At 33.9% G+C, this 25776-nt stretch overlaps 1 protein-coding gene across 1 annotated transcript; it reads right to left on the bottom strand.

Annotated features, from left to right (window-relative positions):
- Positions 1-12356: 12356 nt before the first annotated feature.
- LOC131436123 (probable serine/threonine-protein kinase dyrk2) lies at positions 12357-24694 on the bottom strand. Its single transcript, XM_058604628.1, has 5 exons — positions 24361-24694; positions 23617-24244; positions 17268-17977; positions 15706-15816; positions 12357-15621 (listed from the first exon to the last, which is right to left on the bottom strand). Exons 1-5 carry the CDS (start codon positions 24363-24365, stop codon positions 15501-15503), a joined length of 1575 nt encoding a protein of 524 aa, XP_058460611.1. The 5' UTR covers positions 24366-24694; the 3' UTR covers positions 12357-15500.
- Between the last annotated feature and the right edge of the window lie 1082 nt (positions 24695-25776).

Raw genomic sequence — 25776 nt, 5'->3', positions numbered from 1 at the left:
CCAATACCGCTGGTTGATTAAAAATTTTTCCGGAAAAAGTTTTGTTTTGGACGACGAAAGTTACTTCCCTCTTTCGAAGACGCAGATTCCCGCAAACGATCGATACTCTTCAACGGATAGTTCTACCGACGACACGACCAGGCACTCCGAAGGAAAATCTGAATAAAAAGTGTTCGTGGGCAATTTACCGCCAGTTACCAAAAATATAGCGACCCCTTGGTAATGATGAAAATAATTTTCTTGGGCAACACTGTTTAAGTTGCTACGAACTTGTTACCAAAGAGCCCAATAATAAATAAACAAACCATTTTAGAAAGTTTTGAAACAGTTATATTATTTTAAATTGTGTGCCATAAGTGCCAAATTAATAAAAACGAAAGATTATTCTTAAGAAATCGAGAATGTACGTAGCTGTACAAGGTGCCGCGAGTCATCGGCCGGGAACTCGTCCCTATGGGGACGTTCAACGTGACTGGTGACAGATTCAGAAACTCTCACAACCTGCAAGTTTAACTTTTTGGATTTGCACCAACCGAACTGGGACTGGAACTGGGTACCCAATATCCAAATTTGACATGACAGACATGCGTCATCTTATATTTTATATCTTTTCAGGAATATCCAATCGAGTTTCCGAAACATCACTATAGTATGTATGTATGTATGTATGTGTGAAGCCACCATCAGTTCAAGGCATTACCAGTGGATGCAGGTAGACTTACAGTAGATCCGAATTTGATTATCAGATAACTTTCATATTACTGCTGTTAAGAAGGCCAAAATGGGCGCCTTCCAGCAATAACATCCGGCCATATAATAAAAGAATTCGCTGTACCAGCTTAAACCTGCCTGATGGTTTGTTTGTTAGAAGGGTGCGTCTAACTCATTTCAGACCTTCTGGGGAAAACACACAGCTTTCCCCTGTGAATCGGGTTGACATTTCACTCCTTCATCCAGTCATTCACTTGTAAGATACCCTGATGCACTCCCATCCCTCTTCCCTTACAATATACTTGAGCATAGTATTATATATAATGTAACATAATACACTTTAATATAATTTCCGGCAGTATAATACAATAAAATACAATATAGTATAAAACGGTGCAAAATCGTATGGTACAGTGTATTATAGTCTACTATAATATTTAATGATGAATATAATAGTATCATAATGTTATGTGACATAATATAGTAAAATATACCATAATATATTATAATATAGTTTGTTCACTATACGACACTGAATATAATAAAATATTATTATGCATAAAATATAAAAATGTAATACATCACAATGCAATATAATACACTTTTAATTGTGTATTAAAAAAATACCTTACAATACTATATAAAACAATACCAAACATTGTCCCATAATGTAGTATAATATAGTACAATGTGATATAATATAATACCACAAAATATGACGTAATATAATATGATACAATTTAATAATATATGTGTAAAGTGAAATGTTTAGTATGGAAATGTAAATTTAGCTGATAATGATAAAGATTATAATAATGGTAAAAATAGTAATAATAATAATAATAATCATAAAAATAATAATAATAATAATAATAATAATAATAATAATAATAATAATAATAATAGTAATAATAATAATAATACTTAAATACTACAAAATAATATAATATAACATAATATAGTATAATATATTTTAATTTAATATAATATAATACAATGTCATACAATATAATATATTATAAATCAATATATAAAATAACAGTTAATGTAGAGTGTCAGTTATGCTCTTCTATCTTCGCAATACTGCAGGAAGTAAAATATTTCTCTTCTAATAACAATAATAATATCCACAGCTATAAAAATAATATATGTTATTATTATTGATGACAAATTAATAATACTAACAATAAATATAATAATGAAAATAATAATAAAAAACAACATAATATAGTACAATGAATTATATAATAAATAATAGAATGAATAAAATGATATGTTGCGATATGCTATGATATTATATTACTTCAATTTATATGTCATTTCTCATCCTCTCATTCTGCCATCAACGCATTCCATCGACCAATTGTCACCACAGATATACGTGTAGGCATAAAACAGGAACCAGTGAGGACCAAGCTCACCTTGTGACGACCTTGATATTTAGTTAAAATTTACTTTAAAAATGATAACTTATAAGGAAAACAAATATATATTTTGCGCAGAGGAACGTAGTACTACTCATAATAAACCCTATAATATAATATAATATAATATAATACAACATAATGCAAAACAATATAACATAATATAATAGAATACAATATAATATAATATATATAATATAATACCATATAATATGATATAATGCAATGCAGTATAATACCATACAACATAGTATATAATAACATAAAATAGTGTAAGACGATAATATGTGAAATAATATGCTATGATACAATATAACAGTTAATGTCGCAGTGTAAGTTACGCTCTTCTAATAATAATAATAATAATAATAATAATAATAATAATAATAATAATAGTAATAATAATAATAATAATAATAATAATAATAATAATAATAATAATAATACATGATGTAATAAACAACAGAATTATATGTTGTAATATACTATGATAAACACTGCACTTTAGGATGGGCTTCAACCTACATGCCATTTCGCACCCTCTCATTCTGCTACTAACGCAGAAGGCGATAGCACCCAGTCGACGCCGTTCTATTGACCAAATGTCATCATAGACGCTCGGGGAGGCATGAGATAGGGACTTGTGAGGACTTAGTTATCTCACCATTTGACGACCACATCACTATAGCTTAATATATTGTCATTTATTGTCATTAAACTAGGAATTTCTTGCCAGTCTGTACGGAACAAACGAAAAAATTTATGGTTTGAATGTATCCGAAATGACATTTGACTACTTCAACCGGTTCCAGGCGCCTTACGGGAAATCGTAGTTACTGACTATTTTCAGCTTGAGAATAAATTATCAAATTATTTGAAGCAAACTTGTTTTTATGGGTGGTTTACAATGTGCACTTAAGAACCGATAATTTTGATAACCAATAAGCTTGATTCCCGCACTTTTAAAGTTCATAAAATTTTACACATGTTTTGCGAAGGTCTCCAAATAAAAGAGCACAAGTAGAGGAGTTTCTCGAATGTCTGAAATTTGACAGCGTATTGTTTTACAACATGTACGCTGATCAGAAACGAGGCGGAACAAACTCAGATGTGCAAATATACAAAGATTTGTGAAACAATTGAAATAGTTTCACTTTCAAAAGTCGTTAGAAAGAGCTAATATGAATTCGGTTTATATGTGTATTCGTACCTGTATACGAAGTGCGATTCTGGAATGGATTAAAAAATAAAGCTCAAATATTTGAGTATCTTTGATTTGCTGCACTCGAATTTCATGCATCTCGTAGAATAGTACGAATATACCGGATCGACTCAGTTTTATCGTTTATATTTCGATACTTAATTTCGATAATTGGACTGATGAAAAGTTTCGGAACAGAAGTACTCCATACCAAAGATCTTGGTCACATACAGTAACCTGATTGCGCTGGTCTTACAAAAAAAAATTCATATATTCGAGCCCCAGCTGAACTAATCGATCCACTGCCCTGACGCCTAATGATGTTGCAGAACTTGCAACTTGACGCGAAATAAGGATTTTCCACTCGAGGCGGTTAGTTTTGTTTACATTCCTCAAGTCTTCAATAAGTGGTAACCAAGGTTTCGTTAATTGTTATTTAAAATCAATAATTCATCAACTTGTGTTGCCATTTTTAATAATTTTTCAGGTGATTTCGTTTTGACATTACCAGTTACTGAGGGGTACTTAAATTTGCGATACAGTTTCGATAGACGAGTGGCAGGTCGTGTCGTCGGTTCTACTGTTCATCCGAACATAAAATATTAGTTTTGGCCGGATAAAGTCATCGCATTGCGCCAAAAAACACAACCGTTCCTGAATACCCATTCGATCCCATTTGTACCCAAAAACCACAACCCGATAAATCTACCTCAGTATCGCCTAATCGAAGATTTCTACGGAGTTTTGAGCTCCTTGGTGTACAAAAATAACTGGAGAGACACGAATTGCTAACAGTTGATTGGTAGAATCAAGAGATGCATTCGCAAAGTTGACATGAAGGCCGTACAACGCTCCTGTTTCGACATCAAACGGAAGCTTCGCCGAACATCCGATTGCGGACCGTTTTCAAATGTTCACTAATTTTTTTCAACAATGAACAATGTTTTTTTAATTTCAATAAAACAGATCTTCTCCAAGTATGTTTGTCTTTTTTTGACAGCTTGAGAAAGAAATTCCAAAATTTTAGTTGCCACCCGTTATATAGACGATTTTTTCTCGATCACAACGCACTACCAGATAAACACTGATTTCAATTAACTAATTTACATTGAATAAGTAAAATACATGGCTATGTCCTGTCTGGGAATAGACTAACCAATAGCGATCTCGCCAAAACCTCTCACTGTGACAATAGCGACAACTCGTGCGAGTCAAAACATTCCAAATAAAATTTTTAATCTTTCAATTCACCTTACGTAACAAAAAAGGCAATCGGCGAATGACCAAACGGTTAAAGCCGAGATCAAATAAACGAATAATAATAAATGAGAATATGATAAAATGACGGAGCTAAGCAAATTTTTGCAACAACTCGTCAATCTGATAAACGTCTTGACACAATCAATTATCGCTAAACAAACACAATATGGGAGTATGTTGGTGACAATGAACACAAATATAAAAAAACAATAACTCTGCATAAGACACCAATCATCCCTTACTAACATGCGTAACAGCTAATCATACTGAACAAATTAGGATACCCATCAAATCTATTTCGACTTATGAAGCACTTGTAGACAAACTAATGTTCGGCTGATCAACGACGACGACATCCACCACGTGATCCACCGGTAAACCGATGGTGCCGCCTCTGACATCGCGTTAATTTGAGCTTAGCACAGAGCTACCTAGAGAGCAGTGTAGTTCATAAGTACCTTCAGAACAATATATTTGACGAATAAAATTCAGATTCAATTGTGGCTTCAGCCGAGACAGTTCGTATTTTGTTAAAAACCTAAATCGAATAATTCGCGAAGTAACAGTCGGTAGGATAGTGTAGTGAATCCACCCGTTGACAAGAGGATATCGACTAACGCTGATACATCTTCGAAGGTACATTGGCGAATTGAGACGGAATCCAGCGCTTTCCTCACGAATAGCAGATAACTCATAGTCGAGAGCAAATCGACGAATTAATTGTAAGTCATAGCTATTAATCAAGTAGAAATCAGTAAATTAGTGAAAAAAATAGAAACTAAGAAGTGTTTAGGCTTAAAGAGTGAAGTGGTAGATAATTAAAAAGTGATTTTATTTTTATTTTCTCTCTCTCAAGCAATAAAAATTACAGAAAGGCGGCACAAAATTTTAACATGAAATTTTAATTTGAGAGTTTCTGATTTGTTAATTGGAACGCCGTCATATCATAGACAACCTAGTTGTCCCTATTACGCTTAAACCACTTGAATAGTGAATAACGTTATGATTTAGTCAAACTAATATCTGACTATCGACAAATATTCCGTATCAAAAATGAGAAATTAACATTCACTAACGTAGTAAAACACAGAATCGATATAAGAGATGACATACCTGTCTATACGAAAAGCTAGAGTTATCCTTACTGCTTGAAGGAAGTGGTTCAGAGCCAGATTAGAGATACACTCAACCAAGGCATTATAAGACCCTCTAATTCCCCCTTGGTCGTGACCCATCTAGGTTGTACAAAAAAGATGGAAATGTCAGGACAAAATAAATAGCGTCTTGTCGTGGACTATCAAAAGCTCAACGAGAAGACATTCAACGATAAATACCTTATTCCAAACATCACTGAAGCTTTGGATAAACTCAGTAAATGTAACTATTTTACCACTATTAACCTTGCTTCGGGTTTCCACCAAATTTAGGTGAGCCCAAGAGACGTTAGGAAACCAGCCTTCACTGAAGATCATGGGGAATATGAATTTCTTAAAATTCGTTTCGGGCTAAATAACGCGCCGTCCACCTTTCAAAGGGAGATAGACAATGTACTACGTGACCTTATTAGAAAAGTATGTTTGGTGTATATGGATGACATCATCATATACTCCACATCCCTCCAGGAACATTTAGTAAGTAGGATAAAGGTATTTAATGCTTTGCAAAAATATAACTTAAAAATTCAGCTTGACAAGTTTAAATTTTGAAGTATGCAAAGAAGTTGTATTTTTAGGACACGTTGTCACAACAGAGGTTGTAAAACCCAATTCTGATAAGGTGATTGCTATAAAAAACTAGCCGATCCATAAAACGGAAACGGAACTTAGAGGTTTCCTTGGAACCCTAGGTTATTATCGCCGTTTTAAGAAGGATTCCGTCCAAATGGTCAAACCTCTACCCAAACCATTGAGAAAGGGTGAGAGAATCGAACACACGGAGGAGTTCATTGAAACCTTCGCCTCAAGAACATTTACTATAGCGAAGGAAAAGTACTTAGTGGTTGAGAAGGAATTTCCTGCAATCACTTGGGGCATATTCATGCGGAAAAAAATTACGCTATGTACCGATCATAAACCCTTGATATAAGTGTTTGGTTTGAAGGATCCAAATGACAGGATTCTCAGATGGAGACTTCATTTTCAGCAGTTTGACTATGATGTAAAATACCGGCTCGGGAAACAAAACGTGGTGGCCGGCGGTCATTCTCGAATTAAAAACGAGACAAATTCTAACGATACTTCAAACCCGGCAACTATTGGTAGCAATAATGATGACGCACTGGACTCCTCAGAATCGAAAACGATCCATTCTGAAATCTGATGCAAGCGATCTAATAAAAATGACTGAACTGTCTATTAAGCTCTTTAGTAACCAAATTATTTTAAAGAGGTAATGTGGATTCTAATGAGTGTGAGGAAATATTTCCTCGCATTCATAGAAGAGCCATAACTTGATCTAACTTTTCCGTTGCCCGAGTTGTCAACATTTTTAAAGGTTATATGAACCCAAAGAGAGTAAATTGCATCATGTGCGAAGAGTCTCTTATGAATACTCTCCAAATTGTGTATCGCAATTATTCTAGCCGCACAAACATCTTAAAGGTTAGATAGACTTGCGAACTTCCGAGAAGCAGAATGAAGTAATACACAATCGCGCACATAAAGGTGGTTTCGACGACTTATCTCAAAACAAATACTCAAAATTCAGTTGGACTCTACAATCAAACAGTTCACACGACGCACTGACGTAAACCCTCGAAATCTTCTTCGAACAGCAAGGAGAAGACGAGCTACCGCTTGACTTGGACAAACTATTCAGAACAGACAAGAAATCAAAAACGAAGTAACTCGTTTTAAATCGACTCAGAATTATTATCAATGATCATAGAATTTTCAACGTAACTAACTCAATTGCGTTAATCCATAGGAAGATAGATTTGACTGAACATTCTTACACGAAAATTGTTCTTATTTCCTTTTCAATAATTTAGGCAATGTTTTTAAAGTTATAACCGGAAATCTGAATAATGTCGATTTTGACAAAAATCAATTTGCATTCAAATTAACTGTTGATTAACTATAAAGTCCACGACTCATTAAAATTGTAAATGATCAACAAAACATTATAAAAGATAACCAATTGAAGGTCAAGTCCCTGGTGCAGCGCCCTCAGCAAATTTTCCTTTGTATTTGATAGTATTGTAGAAAAAAGTAGGAAGCCGTGAAGGAAAAACTCGTCACCTTCCAGGCAAGCCTTCACGTCAGCGTAAACGCGACAAGTAACAACAAAAATATCTTTTCACGGGCACTGACCACTGCCTCTGGCATAGTGGTAGTGGTCTCGGCTTTTGGTAGAACTTCGGGAGAAAGTCGGATGAACTTTCTACTTAAAATCACAAGCTCGGCTTGTACTAAAATCTTCGGGCTTCACCCGAAAGTAAATGTTAGGAGCCTAAAAACCCATAGTTGGGAAGAGTTAGGAGTTAGTCAATTTCAAAAAAAAAAGTTCGCGGAAAGTAGCCGCGAGTCACGGACGGCTTAGTACAACTGTTGTGCTATTTATAATTTCGGTTAAACTCATTTTCAGTGTTGTTAACCCATTATAACCAAGGGGTTTTTAACATTTGAATCAACTGAACTGATATCATAAGTTCCGCGCGCGCCTTTGCGAAGCTTTTGATATTTAAGCCTGTCGTTTCGCATGGGTTATCGTCAGTTCTTTTTTTTTTGTTTTTAAGAGAGTGAAGTGAGCTGCAGAAATGTCCACCTGATATTCCGTGCCGACTTCGGTAGACAGAATGGTTGTGGGGGAGGTCCTGATAGAAAAGCCTGAAAACAGTTTTGCATAGTGATAAAGAAATAATCCTGTAATTGTGGCTGATAGAAAAGCCTGAAAACAGTTTTGCATAGTGATAAGGAAACAATCCTCTAAATGTGGCTGATAGAAAAGCACGAAAAACTGTTTTGAATTGCGATAAGAAGAGAATCTGCTAAATGTGGCTGATAGAAAAACATGAAAGTAGTTTTTGAATAGTGATAAATAAAAGTAAATATCGGATTTGTCAACACATAGCCTAATGGTAGCAAGTGGAAGAAGAAACAGTCACTGAGGGATTTTAGCTATTTTTCGTTAACAAAACATACAGCACAAGAAGCGTAGATCCACTTTAGTGTTACCGAGAAAAGATATCAAGTGATAACAGATTTTGCGAAGATTTTTCTGCCATTGTTTAGTTTGCCGCTATTGAATGAAAACCTTAATTGTGAAGTAATAAAAGTAAATAAAAGAAGTTTGAAGAAGAAGAACAAAAAAGATATTATTGTTTCTAATTGTGAAAAACACCCCTCCAGTTCTCGACGCACGCCGCTCGGACTGCGCGGCAAAATACAGGCTATTCACATTTCTTAAAGTTTTTCGACTTTACAAACACAAGTACAAAATGAAATTTGGTTGAATTCTACCAGTTTACTGATAATAGTGGATTTTTATGATGTATCTTATTAAACTATGTAAAATGGTAAATGACGCTGAGTAAATATGCATAAAGTGGTTTTCGTGGTTCAAATTTAGGAACTTTTTATATGAACTACAAGAAAGTTCCGGACAACAGAAAAAGTGCATGTGGTGGGATCAACTGGGCGCTATTTATTATGAGCTACTCCAAATAGGTGACACCATCACTGGTTTCATATACATATTACACTTGCTGCGCTTGGAAAGAGCATTGCATGAAAAGCGGGCGCAATATAAAGATCTTCATGGCATACTATTTTTGCTTCAAGACAATGCAAGACTCCATGTTTCGAAAGTTGTAAAAGCTTTTATTTTGTAATCGCTGCAATGAAAAGTTCTGACCTAGCCGCCATTTTTTATCTGACATTGTTCCATACAGTTGCCATTTACTCCAATCGATGGCGCATAACTTGTCAGGTAAGTTTCAACCGACCGACTTCATTTACAAAAGTATAGCCCTTGTGTTTGTGATTTTTATTGATGATTTTTATTTATTGATTTTTACCCCGCCAACAATTGAAAATAACCTTTAAAGTGCAGAGATGTGCAGGATCGCGTAATGGTTTTTGAAAAGTAGAGAAAAATTGTTTTAAAATCAAATACTATTGAGCAGTGGTTGCCCTTTCCTTCCTATATAGAACTCTAATCGCAAAACATCATCATTGCGCCATGTTTGGAAGGATGAAAAGAAAATTAACAATACCTTATCTTTGAGAGGCTATGGAGAGATTATTTCTTATTAAAAATTTTTTATACTTTAAACTGTAATCTTCCATTTATCTGAGAATTCAAAAATAATTAATACAGTGCAGGAAACAAATAAATTTTTATTTTTTGGATTTCTGCCACCTTGGCATCACTGTGCACCGTTGCAGAAATCTGTCGTTATATCGAACCAACATTAAAAGATCTAGACTTATAAGAAACCTTATTCATTGTTTACACACAATATAACACCACTATTTCACTATTGAAAATGCAGCCTAGAGAAGTTTTTTATGTGTTGAAAGATTCCCGAAAAAGGTCTCTAGGAATGAAAATACTAGTAGAAAAAAAGAAACAAAGTTTACGATCACAACAAATCAAAATAAGAAAATTTTTACTATTGAAATGAAACCACAGAAGGCATCCCGAATAAAAAATATTGTAGAAAAACAATACGATTTGCTGTTACAAAACCTGCCACAATTATGCTTTGACCACTGAAAAATATTTTAATGTATTGTTATACACTATTCAATTAATTGTGAACATACTTTTAACAATAGAATGTATAGGTTGTTAAGTATCGTAACAATTCAAATCATAAAATTTCCTCATACATGTTTTCTTGGAAAACAATCAAATGTACAGTTTGCATATTGTTTGAAACACCACGTGTACAATAAATTCAATTGTAGAATCTTAGAAACAATATATTGCATCGTTCGAAATGAAAAAAAAATCTTGTCAAGATACAATAAAATGTATTGTAATCCATATATCTAGATGTGAATCAATTGTTTATGCTGTAAAATCAATGCTTTATTTTTTACGGGATATCTGAATTCAACAAAAATCAACTAGACACAAGAAATGCACGGAATAAAATCCAGATATATTGTTGATAGACGACTCTGGGCGGGTAATTCACTAAGAAAACATTAAAACAACAAACTAACATAAATTTATTTTAAAGAACGACAATATGGCATACGAACAATTGATTCTATTTCTATGCACCACCTTCACACTTCTAATTTCTTCCCATGCACAATCTATTAAGCTTCTTGAAAGGGGCGATGGACGAGTAATTGCAGGATATGAAAGATCTTTTCTAGAAAATTTCATTAGCCAAACTAAGAATTCATCAAGTTTTCAGAAATTGTTTAAATGAAACTGAGGAATGTAAAATATATTTATAGCACACTAAATTTGTATTCAAACAGATACAGATAAATTGAGAAGAACAGATAGTTCCATCATTGAACAAAATAATAGACAAATTAAAATTAATTCTAGATTTCAAAACAGGCTTAACCTATTGAACAGAGAAATCAGAAGTCAACGAAACATGTTAAACTCAATTTCAAAAATCGACGGTTAGATTCTGTCAGAGAACCAAAAAATATCAATAGATATTCAATTAGACGATATATCTGATGTAAAGTTCGTACATCAGGACATAAAACTTCAACACTTTGAGACTCATTAACCTTCATAGGTGTAAACATCCCTAGACTACAACCAATATCCTACGAGTTAGTTATCATCGAATTGTTATCCCATAACAACCACTCAGTGATGCTGACATATAGCACAGTTTTGAAAAACCCGGAGCACACACTGCCTATTACATCCTAATGTTGAGAAGCCAACCAGGTTACGATCTGTGAAACGAATCAACTAATCAACTCCATGAGAACTATTAGTACAAACCTTTCACCAAGACATTAATAGCACCTTCGGCATCCAACCACAAATGTTGAGAGGAATTCACCTAGTCACGTTTCACAACTGTTCGTTGTGCATCAAAAACCAACTTTTGAGAATTATGAACGACTGTTTGATCAACCATCAGTTCTTCCGTTGCAACTTAAATAAATCGAAACGTTGCGCGTAGAAAAAAAACACATAAACCTTTCAGAATTACATGATCTGCATTTGAAAGATAGACAACTCATGAAAGCTATAGAGTTCAAATACCGAATCGGATCCCTAGCATTCCGCACCGTCATCACTCATTAGCAAATACTGGAAATCCGCAAAAACAGGAAATTGCTTGGGACGAGTAATACTTATGAGAGGAGCAGTCAAACACGATAAAGCGAAGTCAGCAACATGGAAGTGGAATACGATCACGAGTTAAGCTTGGGGAGACAACGTCAAGTTGGTCGCGTTACTAGAATCAGATATGCCACGCCACCAATTCCAACCGAAGACAAGATCAGCAGTTCGATGTACAAAAAACAGTTCGCGGACTGCGCCCAAATGTATTTTATCATCATCAAGTGTCAGAGACGGTTCGTAGTGATAATTAAATTGTAGTGACTTTAGAAAATAAATCGCAATAGTTTTTTAAAATTCCGAACCGCCAACCTGAGACACGATTATATATTAATGGGTCAGAAACTAAAATTGTACTGTATATAAAAATTAAATGAAAGCAAAGAGTTCATTACTTAAATGTAGCAAGAACAGGACTTTGAATTGAACATCCCTTTGGAAATTTCGGAAAAAGAAATAACTTTTGATTCAGAATAATTTTGTTCTATTTAGATACGCACGATACAATGATTGAAACACGACCAATTTTTGCACGCACAGGTGCAGATAACTTTCTTCGGTGCAGAGAGGAAATTTTTATGAACATCACATCATAACCAATAATCTGTGTCATGAACCTAAAGTTACTATCTGGTTTGGAAACAATAAAAAATGTTTTTGAAGTAGAAATAATTTTTTATGCTCTGTTTAGTCTGTTTCGACGAATTAAAGTTTCAAACTCAAACATAAAATTTAAAAAAAAATGAGTATCTAAGAATAATAAACAAAACATCTGTTTGGTAACATATACCTTAGTGAACTCGGTCCTATCTGCATATTATAATAATTTCGAAGAACTATTCCTAACTCCTTAAATTGAAACGCACGAATCAAGCGCCAACATAATGCCCGGATATTTCCGGAAACACTGAAGGACTCCTGAACAAAATATGAATAAAATACTGTTTACTCCTTTAGCGCACAACTTGTTTTCAAACAAAAGTGAAATTATTGATTTGGAATTCCGAAAATCCCACACCACAATAAACATGCTCAAAATATATAAGAATTAAATAACGCAGACATGAACTAACATTCCTAAAGTGAACTAAAAGAACGTTTATCTTATTCTTAATAAATATGGAAATCGCTCGGATTTTTATTAACCTTATAAACCCTATGAAATAATTTCTAAAAATAGATTTTTTAATGCTTCATTCTGTAGATGTATTATTGGAGGACATCATTGCAAAGTTTAAGAAGAATACTTCGGAGATATAGTTCTTTGAATTTACTTACGCTCTGTCATGTTTTCGAAACGTCTATACCATGAATTGCATTTTCCGAAACAATACGATAGAAAATCTATTGAACCATTCGACACGAACCTATGCTCATTTTTTAGAATACTGACTGAACACATAAATTCATACATCTCGAAAATGCAGAAACATTTTTTTTTCAAATTGTCCTTTATAAAATGACAACCAAGCAAAATTTAGACTTTTTGTTTGTTGAAATTTAAAAATTCATAGTTTTTAGAGTTCGCACACTTACGACCTCCTGATTAAATTCATATAGGGAAAATTTAGGTGAGATTCCGCGTCGGTATAAATGCCGCACTTTCGAATCTTGTTGGGGAGGCCGTCAAATTGGTAACACTTTTTTTAAAATAAAGGAAGTTCTGATTCACCCCATGCGGAATTATTCCATCAATTGTGTGTTGTGAGTTCATTTAGTGCTGAATCCTGAGAGCTTTCGATTACGAGGAAAATCAAATTATTATAGTGTATCGAAAATGAATTGTCTGTGCGAGGCTCAACCGGACACAAAACTTTAGTTCATTTATTACATGTATTTTATTTTTTATCACTTATTAAAACTAGATTTTTCAAAAATGCAAGCAAAACGTTCATGTAAAATGAAGTAAACTAGAGAAAAATAACCATTTTTTTATAACCTTTTATTTAGTACCCCCTTGAACCCATAAACTGGTGGTTTTATATCAATAACCTTGAAGCGAAAAAGTTTTGAAAAATCTTTTTTAACCCCTAGAATAGATTTTTTGAAGATTAAAAACTAGAGTAGATAAAAATCATTCTGTTAAGAGAACGAAAAGGACGAAAAATAAATACTACTCTTTCTACGGTTCGCAAATAGCGAAAACGAAAACCATGTTCAGTCGATAACACAACGAATTGTATCGTATTTTAGACAGTCTTGATAAAAAAAATTACTAAAGAATTAACAATTGTTGTTCGAAAGCGATCATTTAAGGATGAGATAGTCCAAAACGATTGATGAGATTCATTGTAGATACCAAACAATTTTAAATAATTTGTATCTAAAAAAACAGACCGATGAAAATCATCTAAGCGGGAGACAAACTCCAGATATACTGCATTCAGTGCACTATAAAACATTTGAAAACTAGAATTAGAAACAATTACGAAGTTATGCGTCATTTGCGATCAACATCGGGAAACTACATTGAAATATTTATTTTATTCTCCACTCGTCTTCGGTAAAATTTTTGAAGTAAATATTACTCAGTGGAGAAAAAAGTCCATATCAGTCGACGATGGGACTTTATAGAAATTAAATGGTGTTCAATATCAATTACCGTGTTTTGTGTTTGTAACAGTATGTGATAAAGAGCAGTGAATATCGTTGAAACCCTGTAAACGTTCTCCAATATCTAATAACTCCAATAATTAAGCGATATGAATAAAAGAAAAAATCAGTCGTGCTAGAAACATCCCTTCATAAAAATTACATCATACATCTTAAAAAACTTCCCCCATTAGCTACCTCTTCACAATTATAATGGCTTCGTTGAAAACAGTGTGCAATGCTGACGTGTTGCTTTATAATATCGACTGTAACGACCTCTTAGAGAGGATCGACTTCTGCGCAATATTATGTTACTACACAACTACTATCCTCTATGACCTACAACTATAGACATTATAACCTCTCGATACATGTTGCAAAAAAATTTACAATCTTTTTTTTATATTATACTTTGATCATCGTAGTACCGCACAGACGGAATAAAACGAAAACAGGTTGGATTGGTTTTGCAGATTTTTTCATCTACCTTTTCAATCTGATGTCAAAAACACAACACCAGAAACCTCATCATCACTTAGACATGGACCCGACATTAAACGTTTACAAATTCTCATTTATTTTCCTAAAGTGTATCCTTTTATATCTTATCCAGTGCGAATTGTTATATTTAAGCTAATTTTTATTCCTCAAGCAATTGTTTGAACGGATGAGAAAAGATCTTATGAACTAATAGTACTTACAAAATATTTGCTATATATATTTTACATTACGCGGAGCACTCGATGAAATCATTGCTTATTATTTGTTCTATATTATTTTATTCTTAGTTATAATATCGGAGCTATTCACTTATACAACACCTACGGCAAACATTTCTGACTAGGTCGATATGGTAGCTTATAGGCGGAAATGCAGTTCAAGCTAAAATAAAATTCCTACCTTTCAGTTGATGTTTGTCAGCTGATATCACCACAGCAGCTGTTCACTATACGATGATTGAGATTCTGATGAATAAGATGAAGATTACGATGACTGAGATCTCTTGTTGCCTTTTTATACTGACGTGGTATAAGTTAGGAATGTCGACAGTCGTAGTTCTTAACTTTATCAGGAACGGCTGCACGTTCGACGGGGACAAGTTCATACAATTCATCCAGCGTTTTTACGTACACCAGCTTACGCCAGAACTTTGAACTGAAAAAAAAACAAATATTATTGAACCAATTGATTGTTTTTATGTTCAAAGTAACATTATAACCTTAAACATTTTGTTCATACCTTATAAACGGCCTTGCAACACAAACGATCGATTTCAACCAAAAAGTTGGATGCACCATGTAAAGATTTTTTAAACTTTTTCGAAGCCGTCTGTCCAGCAGTTGATAACACCTGAAATGAAAGAATTGAGTACTAGAGTTTGGATTGAAAAGTCCCTTCTTACTTTACTAACGTTCTACGCATAACTATCCCATGTTATATGGGATTTACCTGGGACAGTTATGTGTACTGAACGGCAGTTTTGGCGTTGGCTAGACACTAGACCCTCAAAAAATTTTAAATGTCAGACGAAAATCGTAGTGACACACTTAAAACCTATTGAGAATGATACAATTAGCCGGTCTAGTCTGACAAATTATTTTCATAGGTTTTTCATGGAATTATTGGGAATTCCCAAGTAGCAATCCGCAACTAGTTCTGATACGACAAAGTCCAAACTATGTTGCAACAAAAGCACGAATATGTTTTTTATGTTATACTGGTTAAAACATGGTGACAGCAATGTTTCATCATAACATAACTAGTTACGAAATAGATATTTAGGTTTCCAATCATAACATCTTTGTGTCATATTGAATTAAATATAATTTATAAGCTATCGTTACTTAATCCAAACATATCTTTAGTCATAACAATGCTTCTAGCCACTAGTTGAAAGTAAGTTTATTTGACTTCAATAGTAGCAACCCATAACTAGTTTTGATACCACTTAACCCAACTGTGTTGCAACAAGAGCACGAGCATGTTTTTATGTTATACTGGTTAAAACAAGGTGACAGCAGTGTTTCTTTATAACGTAAACATTAAACTAACTATCATTTGTAAGTTATCGTTACTTGATTCTAACATATCTTTAATCACAGCTATGTTTTTAGCTACTAGTTGAAAAAAGGTTTATTTTCCGTTGCAAAACCATTATAAATACGTTAACGTATATGTGAATCGTTACTGTGAATTGATATAGCAATAACTTAGATATTATAAGATTATAACATATAATTTTTTCATTGATTCAGATAGTTATCGGTAAGTTTTACCAACGTTATGATAACGAAAATGCAAACAAAACAACCTTTGTTGGCTTGAATATGGCGAACACAATATGGAGTCTCAAAAAGTGTATGAAACGTAAATAAAACCAGGATATTACTTTTTTCAAAACTACTTTTTGCCGAAAATAGTGAAAGGCAAAATAGTCATTTTTGTTCTATGCACTGTCATAAATTCATTCATTCAATGTTTATAATGTCGATGGTGACTAAGTTTCAACTAGTTTACTTGCAAACAAGTTATTTTCAAATTATGAAAAAATAAGTTATTTCAGAAGGGCATTACAACGTAACGACAACTCATTTTCAGTCGGCTTAACAACTAGTTGAAACTGCGCTTTTTGAGTCATGCAAGTGGTTAGATGTAACAATCACTCAAATATCTGGTTGCAAACTAGTCACAAACAAGCTAGCGTAACAAAAATTGTTACTTGGGTTGGCAGCCATATTAAATATTTTGCGTCATACATTCATTTTCAGACAGCTTTTTAGGTGTTAGTTACGAATACTTACTTTTTAAGCCATGGAAACGGGGGAACATTGCCTCTACCTGATGCACCATGCAAATAGATTAGCACGTAGTCCTCTGTCACTAATTGTTCTAACGTTTTTACTACATAGTAAAACAAATTATTCATTACATAATGATAATCCGCCCGTGACCGATCGGGAAGATGGCAAGCACTAAACACGACAATAGCGTTATGTCCTCCCGAATGCAGATATCCTCCATGAGACAGCACTCGTTTGTAAGGTTCTATTACTTTCATGTCTATTTCGCGAGTTTTCCCATCGGGCAGTGTGATCTTCTGCCAGTTTCGGATATCACGCGCTTCCTCTCGTGCAGAATACTGCGGTAGTGAAACACCGGGATCGCTGGCGCAATTTCTTGGGGAACCGAGAACGTCCGAGAAATCTTCATCAATATCCACATTGAACCCATTGTCATCCAATATCGACGACGACGGACTAAGTGAGACCAAGTTCTGCTGTAGCTCATCGACACTGTGATTAGACACAGTTTCTTCGAACGAGCTGATATCGTCCACCAGTAAATCAGTCGATAATGGAATTTTGCGTCGCTGATGGAGTTTTGGTGAAATGGAAGTGTGTTGCAGTTGCTGAGCCGACTGCGATTGTACCAGTGCTACCGATTGGAACGCTGGCGTTACTGACGCTTGGAACTGCGATAGATCCTGCTCCGATCCACTGCTCAGAAAATCCTATGGAATACAGCAACAGAAAAATAATACCATAAGGAAGGAGTTTACTAGGCACTTGTTGCAAAATACATTTCATACTAAACGATATTGATCACAACTTTTTGAACGTTCACACAAACATAAAAGTAACAAACACGCGTAGTTTGCATTTTCCGCAATGCGATTGCCAATGTGGAATTAGAGCAGTATAGCTTGTATAAAAATATGCTCTCGTAATGCGACACCATGTGTATACTGCTTACGATCACACATTTGTCGCATTTTTATACGTTTCCTAGCTTATAAATGTCGGTGTTACTGGGATCTCCGAGTGAACACAATTATTAAATTTACGTCCTGTAGAATTCACGAATATGCGTCGATCATTCTTCTATATAAACTATAGTGTAGGTTATATGCAAACTTATTATTACATAAACGTGTACGAACGCGATTCCCGTGCAAAAAATGGATCGGCATCGTAGGTAGTTTTTTAGAAAGATTCTAAGCATCAAACAAGTGACGAATGTTACATAATCAATAAATATCGTACTCAAGTTCAATTTTAATCAAGTCGGTGAATAGAAGCTTTAAATAAAACGACGTGCAAAGTAAAAAAATGTGTAAAAAAATGTGCAGCAATTTTGATGTAATATCATATTTGATGTGTTGGTATCGTTCTAAAGGTTGTAATATTACACGAAAAGATGCATTATTTCCTATTAGAATCATCTAAGTATTCAGTCAAGCTGATGTAATCTACTCAATACGTTGTTTCGATGTAATTACGTGTGATTTATATATATATATATATATATATATATATATATATATATATATATATATATATATATATATATATATATATATATATATATATATATATATATATATATATATATATATATATATATATATATATATATATATATATATATATATATATATATATATATATATATATATATATATATATATATATATATATATATATATATATATATATATATATATATATATATATATATATATATTTTTTTTTTTTTTTTTTTTTTTGTTGAACCACCCGATATGGCGCTGGGAAATGCTTTGACAAAGACCCGTATAAAGAATCATCGTTATACCACAGACAAACAGGCATGACACTGTGAATAAATTATTCTGAACAAAATATTTTCATGAAACCCTAGCTCTGCCTATATTGCACTCTGCCAATTATTTACTGTCGATACACTCCATGCCAGATTTTTTTAGACTGCGTAAAATTTAAATAAATCTTCGCAATGAATTATGAGATTATTGTAATAATTTACTTAATAATTGATTTTACAATTATTTCTCCCAATTTTGTTCTGAAAAATGACTTCTCAGATATCTGAGACATATTTTTCGGTTGTTAAAATACTATATACATAGTCAATATTCAATTATTTTACGGTTCGTATTTCAGAAATTTGCAAAATCGCACGTTCGCAGTTTTTGCATTTCTCATATAGAAAGGTTATGGCATCATTGTAAAAACCGACTTTTAAACCGAGGCCCCCGATGGGCCGATTGTCATATGCCATTCGACTCAGTTCGTCGAATACGCAAAATGATAAGATGGTGAAGATTGTTAGAAAATCTATAACAGATCGGCTGAAAAGTTCGTATCGTTTCTATGAGAGGGCGCCACTAGAATTAAATCCATACCATTTTCAGTTAGTACCAACCTTCAAAAGATACGTGTATAAATTTGACAGCTGTCTGATTATTAGTTTGTGATATATTGCATTTTGAGTGAAGCTACTTTTGTTATTGTGAAAAAATGGAAAAAAAAGGAATTTCGTGTGTTGATGAAACACTACTTTTTGATGAAAAAAAGTGCCGCCGATACCAAAAAATGGCTTGATGAGTGTTATCCAGACTCTGCACCGGGCGAAGCAACAATTCGTAAGTGGTTTGCAAATTTTCGTACTGGTCATATGAGCACCGAAGACGATGAACCCAGTGGACGTCCAAAAGAGGCTGTTACCGATGAAAACGTGAAAAAAATCCACAAAATGATTTTCAATGGCCGTGAAGTGAAGTTGATCGAGATAGCTGACACCCTAAAGATATCAAAGGAACGTGTTGGACATATTATTCACGAATATTTGGATATGAGAAAGCTTTGTGCAAAATGGGTGCCGCGTGAGCTCACAATCACAATGTCACAAGTAGATGAAAACCATGCTGAAATTGAACGAATTGGGCTTCGAATTGCTCCCTCATCCACCGTATTCTCCAGATTTGGCCCCCAGTGACTTTTTCCTGTTCTCAGACCTCAAGAGAATGCTCGCTGGTAAAAAATTTAGAAGCAATGAAGAGGTAATCGCTGAAACTGAGGCCTATTTTGAGGCAAAGGACAAACCGTACTATAAAAATGGTATCGAAAAGTTGGAAGATCGCTATAATCGCTGTATCGCCTCTGATGGTAATTATGTTGAATAATAAAAACGAATTTTGGCAAAAAAAATGTGTGTTTCTATTAAACGATACGAACTTTTCAGCCGAACTGTTATATTAAAATCACTTTGTTGTTGCACCAGCCGAATTCACACTTTCGATGGAAGTTCAGAATTTGGTTTCATTTATATCTTGGAGTTATCGTTTATTCTCCGATTCTTTGAAGTATCGTATCGTAATAAAACCGACTCTTCAAAAGTGTTCCCAGATGAAAATTTTTCGATTTATTTTGATCTTTTTGTTTTGAGAAGCAGATATAATTTTGTACTTAATTCTACAAATATGTATTGAATCTATTTATATACTGTATGAAATCAAAATGTGCGCATCAAAATCTGTACATTGCGGATAAATCTGAGTAAATGGCTCTCTGTTGATAAATTTGAAAAAAAATAGTCTGGAATACGGACCTGATGTTTTTACTGTGCTGACAAGTGTCAAGAATCTAATTCTAATGTCCTGTCTGTTTGTCTGTGGTTATACTGCTGGCAATGCTTGAAAACTGCAGTCCGTATTACTTTCGCCAATAGTTTAGGGATAACGCCGACATAAATGTCGCCTAATTCCTATCTTTTTTATCGTTTTATTGTAGACAGCGAACTTTTACGAAGTCTCTCAGTGCACTACAACATTGCTTTCAATTGCATCGTTCCATTCTTAAACTTTAAAACAATGGCCACAGGGAAGGGTCTTTCAATTTTTTTTTCGAAAAAGTCGATTTTTCGTTTTGTACAAAAAATGTAAATGTATGTAAAAGGATTTTTTGAAACGATACATATTTATCGATTTAGATATCGGCTATAGGGACATGTTTAGGAATCACTGATTTAGAGCATTTCGAGCGCATCTGCCTCGAGAAACATTTGAAAAACTTCAAAAGCGTTTTTCTCGAATCCATATATTTCATCAGAAACTTCGAGCGCAAATCCTTAATGATATACTAGATATACTTTTCTGATTAACATCTAGAATGAACAAAATCTGTTCTAGTTTTTTTTTGCAATGTCCACCATTTAGTTCGTTTTTATCGAAACATTTTTTTCTAATCGCTCGTTTCAGCTCACTATAAGAGGCTGCAGACTTGAAGATCCGAGAAGATGTTTCGCGTACAAAGGTGATTGTAGCCGCCAATTTGAAATTTATCCTGATACAAGTATCTACGTATTCGAATATAATAAACAAAAAAGACAATCAAAGCTGAAAATTCCTATGTCATTTAATTATCCCACAAAAAATTCAAATTTCGATGTAATTTTACCAAATCTGAAAGAACCTCCCCTTAATAAAATAGTTAAAATGAAACTCAATGAACGATATAATCTTGAAATTCAACCAAATGAACCATCTTACATCCATGAAATTACTCTGCAAATAAACTATCTTATAGATTTAGAAAATCTTGCTAAGAAAAAGATTAGTACATGAGGATTTTCCCGATACATGGGAAGCTTCGTTTATGTCTCCGGTTTACAAGGAAGACTACAAAAGATGTATAAACAACTAGCATGATATCACTTCACTTAGCGCTACTACTGAACGGTTCTGACTGCAATTTTAATCATTACAAGTAATATATCGATGATACTCAGCACGGGTTCATGTCGAAGCGCACCACAGCTTCCAATTTCATATCATTCACATCGTATGTGACAAACGCTATGTCAGACGGACGTTATATATATACGGACATGTCTTCCGCTTTCGATAAAATTAATTATGACATCACAATTGCAACATTAGCTTTGGTGCATACGTCATTCAATGAATACAATTTTATCTCACTGAAAAACGCTATGTCATTTTTCTTACTGTACTTTAACGATGTAAATTTTTCTCTAGACCGATCACGGGGATCTTTCGCAGATGACTTCGACATATATTATATTATTCACAGCTCAGAAGATGTGGCTTTTTTAACGGCAATTGGTTATGTTTGCGGATTGGTGAAATACCAATCCCATTATAGTGAATTCCGAAGAGTGCTTAACCATTACGTCCGTAAGAAAAAAAAGTATCGTTCGAATTTGAATACTATATTAAATGTCTTTTTCGACGAAAAGTTAACATTGAAACAGTACGTTAACTACACTGTAGGTAAAGCTTCTCGATACTAAAGAAAGATTCGTAGATTCGTTCCTATTGATCTTCGTCGATTGCCTTGCCCTAATTCCATATTATCTTCCGAACTATAAAATTTGCGGATTGCTGATCGGTTTTGATACACTACAAATACGACGAGAGCTGTAATGTGCACTAATGATAGCAGATGTTTTGAACAATAGGAGGTTCAGAACAAATTGGCTCAAATGGCACGTTTTCCTTGATATTTGGAGATTTCTTCGACAACCATGAAAATATCGGTTCAGTTATCGGCTTACAAAAATCATTCATTTGGTTTCGACTTTAATCTTCCACGAAATACAACACAAGTCAACCTTTTAGGTAGTATTATAAATTATCATAATGACTACAATGTTTCTGCTTTGCTAATTAAATTGCCTTACATCGCCATAAACATTAAAACAACTAACAACATTTACTTTATTGCAGTTCCAAGTATAATTTTCTCATGTATATATGAAATCCCATAAGATATAAAACAATGTTGAATGTAGTTCTGAATGCCGGCGAACGACCGTAACTAGGTTAAAACCGGGTATAAATAAACGATATAAATAAATAAATAAATAGATCTAACTTGTAGTTATCATTGAATTATTAAACACGGACATCATAATTTAAGCAAATGAGCTTAATAAGAGTATTCATAGCTTGATTGGTGATACGATCGCCTGCTACGCTGCCTACTTGGGTTCGATGCCCAAAACTGTACATGATAGGATCAAAAATCTATAATATAATCGATTCAAATTGGAACGTTATTTTTCCAATGTTGTTAAATAGTGAAATTCATAATGAGAAGGAAATTAGAACATATCTTTTTTGTTGTAGAAGACACTGTCAATGTCTGTTTTTGTCACTATCCATAATCTACACTTCAACAACCCGTCAACCAAAAATTAAAGTTATTTAAGCTTATTCTTGATAGTATAATTCTATCCAAAGGAAAATACTTCTGAAGAACATTACGATTTTTCCACGAGGCTTACAAATGGTGCAACCAAATATTGATGCCAAATAAAAAAAAACAATAAAATTACATGCTGACTTACCGGGCTTTCATCACGCAGAATAGAACCTTTAATCACATTATTAGCATTATCAATATTGTTTATCACATCAAGTGTTGATGTAGTACATCTAGTAGTTGTTTTGTTTGTCCTTGTTGTAGTAGTGGTAGTAGTAGTAGTAGTAGCAGTAACTCCAGTCGTCATAAATCCTTTATTTGACACTGGATTGGCTAAACGCAAAGGTTGTTCACTAGCTGGAACAACATCCGGAAACTGATAATAATGCCGTGCTTGGTTGCTATTTAGGTAGGCCAGCTCGTAAGTATCCGATTCGCTTCCAGTTGGAGACATTAGTGGATGATTACTAACCGGTGTTAGGCCTCTACTGCCAGAAGCTCGATTATCCATTTTTGTACTGATCATATCTTCTCGAATTAGACCATCGTTATCATCATTAGGACAATTATCGAACAAATTTTGCTGCTGATATTCGCCACCCACGGTATTTTGATCCACATCGTCACCAGCAGCAGAATTATTTTGATTGATTTGTCCATCTCTTATGTTTGCATCAAAATCTGGCGAATAACATGGAAGGGAATCTTGGGAAGTAGTTGTCTCAGATATATCCATTTTGTTGTCCGATAAAGGACTCTCCTCTATATTTTGACTGAAATGAAAAAAAAACATGATCAATAATGAATCATTGATCCACACCAATGTTAATCTCTGGTATCCTTTCAAGGACAAACTGCATTTAACTAATAGGTATAAATTAAAACTTACCTCATTTATAAGTCCCACTTCAATCTCAAAATATTGGAATCATACAATTTGGAAAAAATGCATCGGTATTCACTAGTAAAGAGCAGGGAAAACTTATTCGGTCAAAAAGTGTCAACACTAAAGTAATTTTTATAACGGATGGTAAAAGTGCTAATAATTAATTGTATACAGCCATTCGTTTATTATAATCCAGTATTTTCAATACAATATTTTCAATACTTTCCAACTTGCTGACAGAAACTTTTGCTTATACACAGTACATAGCTACATGTACAAAACTTATCATATGAACGTGAGCATTAACGAGTTTAGAATAAGAGTAAATATTTTTTCATTGTGTAATGTCAACCGAGACAATGACAAAGAACATGACTATTTAGTTTTTGTGTGCAGGACAGAGTTGCCAACAGCGTAACCAGGTCATTTTTTCCAAAAATCTGCATTCGGTGCAAAAATCTATCTGTACCATATCAGTATCAGAATCTCTTCTATACATAAGAACCAGGAAAATGTCACCAAAGCTCATTTTGGTCAGCAAAAAAAGGTCCTAAAACAACTTTTTCTCATGTCTATCCAAGCACCGTCTGGTACAAAAGATAGCTGCGTAAATGCTCCTTAAATGTATGTATAAAGTTGCCTGTGCGTTTCAAGCATCCACAGTATTGGAAAAAACTATACCCGCGTCACGCATATAGCACTGTCAGTGTCACCGTACAATTGGGAATCACGCCTTTTTTTTAGAACGGCCAATAAGCCATCTATCAACATTCACTTTGAAAAGTAATTTCGAATAACTCGGCACTCGCTGAGAGTAAGTCATAATAGTAAACGGCAGAGAAAAGTTTTCTTTTTCGTGTGGTGTTAAATTTAATACTCTATCTTTCATAGCTCGCTTGCAATTTCTTTCGAAAGTGGAAGTTGACAGGTGGCTTATTGGCCGTTCTAAAAAAAAAGGCGTGAAATCTAGCCCGCATTTGCATGGCTGCCAGATGGTTGCTAAGCGTTGCCAGCAGGCAAAATATGGCTGGCAGCTATTCTGGTGACCGACTGACTCACCGCTGCGGATTGGAGGAAAAAAATGTAAGTCTCTATTCATTTTTTTATTTCATGATTGTTACATTTTGTTTATGCATGATACAGCAATTAGAAAATATTGCATTTGTGGAGGAAAATAACATCCAGAAATCGGAAGCTCTTGTTAATCCGGGCTTGTTTTCACGTGATATTTATCCTTTCCTTTGGAAAGATTTCTAAAAAATCACAATATGTAGAAATTCATCATTTGCTATCCACGAAACAGGAAATTATTATCTATTCAGACTAAATGAAAATTTTTTGTAGTGGGAAAGTGCTTTTTTATTGATAAATAATGTAAAGAATAAATTCTGTATTATGAACATATTAAGTGTTTTTAGT

Source organism: Malaya genurostris, chromosome 3 (genome assembly GCF_030247185.1).
Source record: "Malaya genurostris strain Urasoe2022 chromosome 3, Malgen_1.1, whole genome shotgun sequence".
Lineage (NCBI taxonomy): Eukaryota > Metazoa > Arthropoda > Insecta > Diptera > Culicidae > Malaya > Malaya genurostris.
Note: the sequence above shows the minus strand (reverse complement) of the source record. Positions and strands in the feature narration are given on the sequence as shown.

What these genes read in the sequence shown, in the direction of transcription:
- LOC131436123 (XM_058604628.1), bottom strand. An exon ending in TTCTGCGTGATGAAAGCCCG is followed by an intron (nt 17,978 to 23,616) that starts GTAAGTCAGCAT and finishes TGTATTCCATAG; the next exon opens with GATTTTCTGAGCAGTGGATC. An exon ending in GTTGCAAGGCCGTTTATAAG is followed by an intron (nt 15,622 to 15,705) that starts GTATGAACAAAA and finishes TTTTTTTTTCAG; the next exon opens with TTCAAAGTTCTGGCGTAAGC.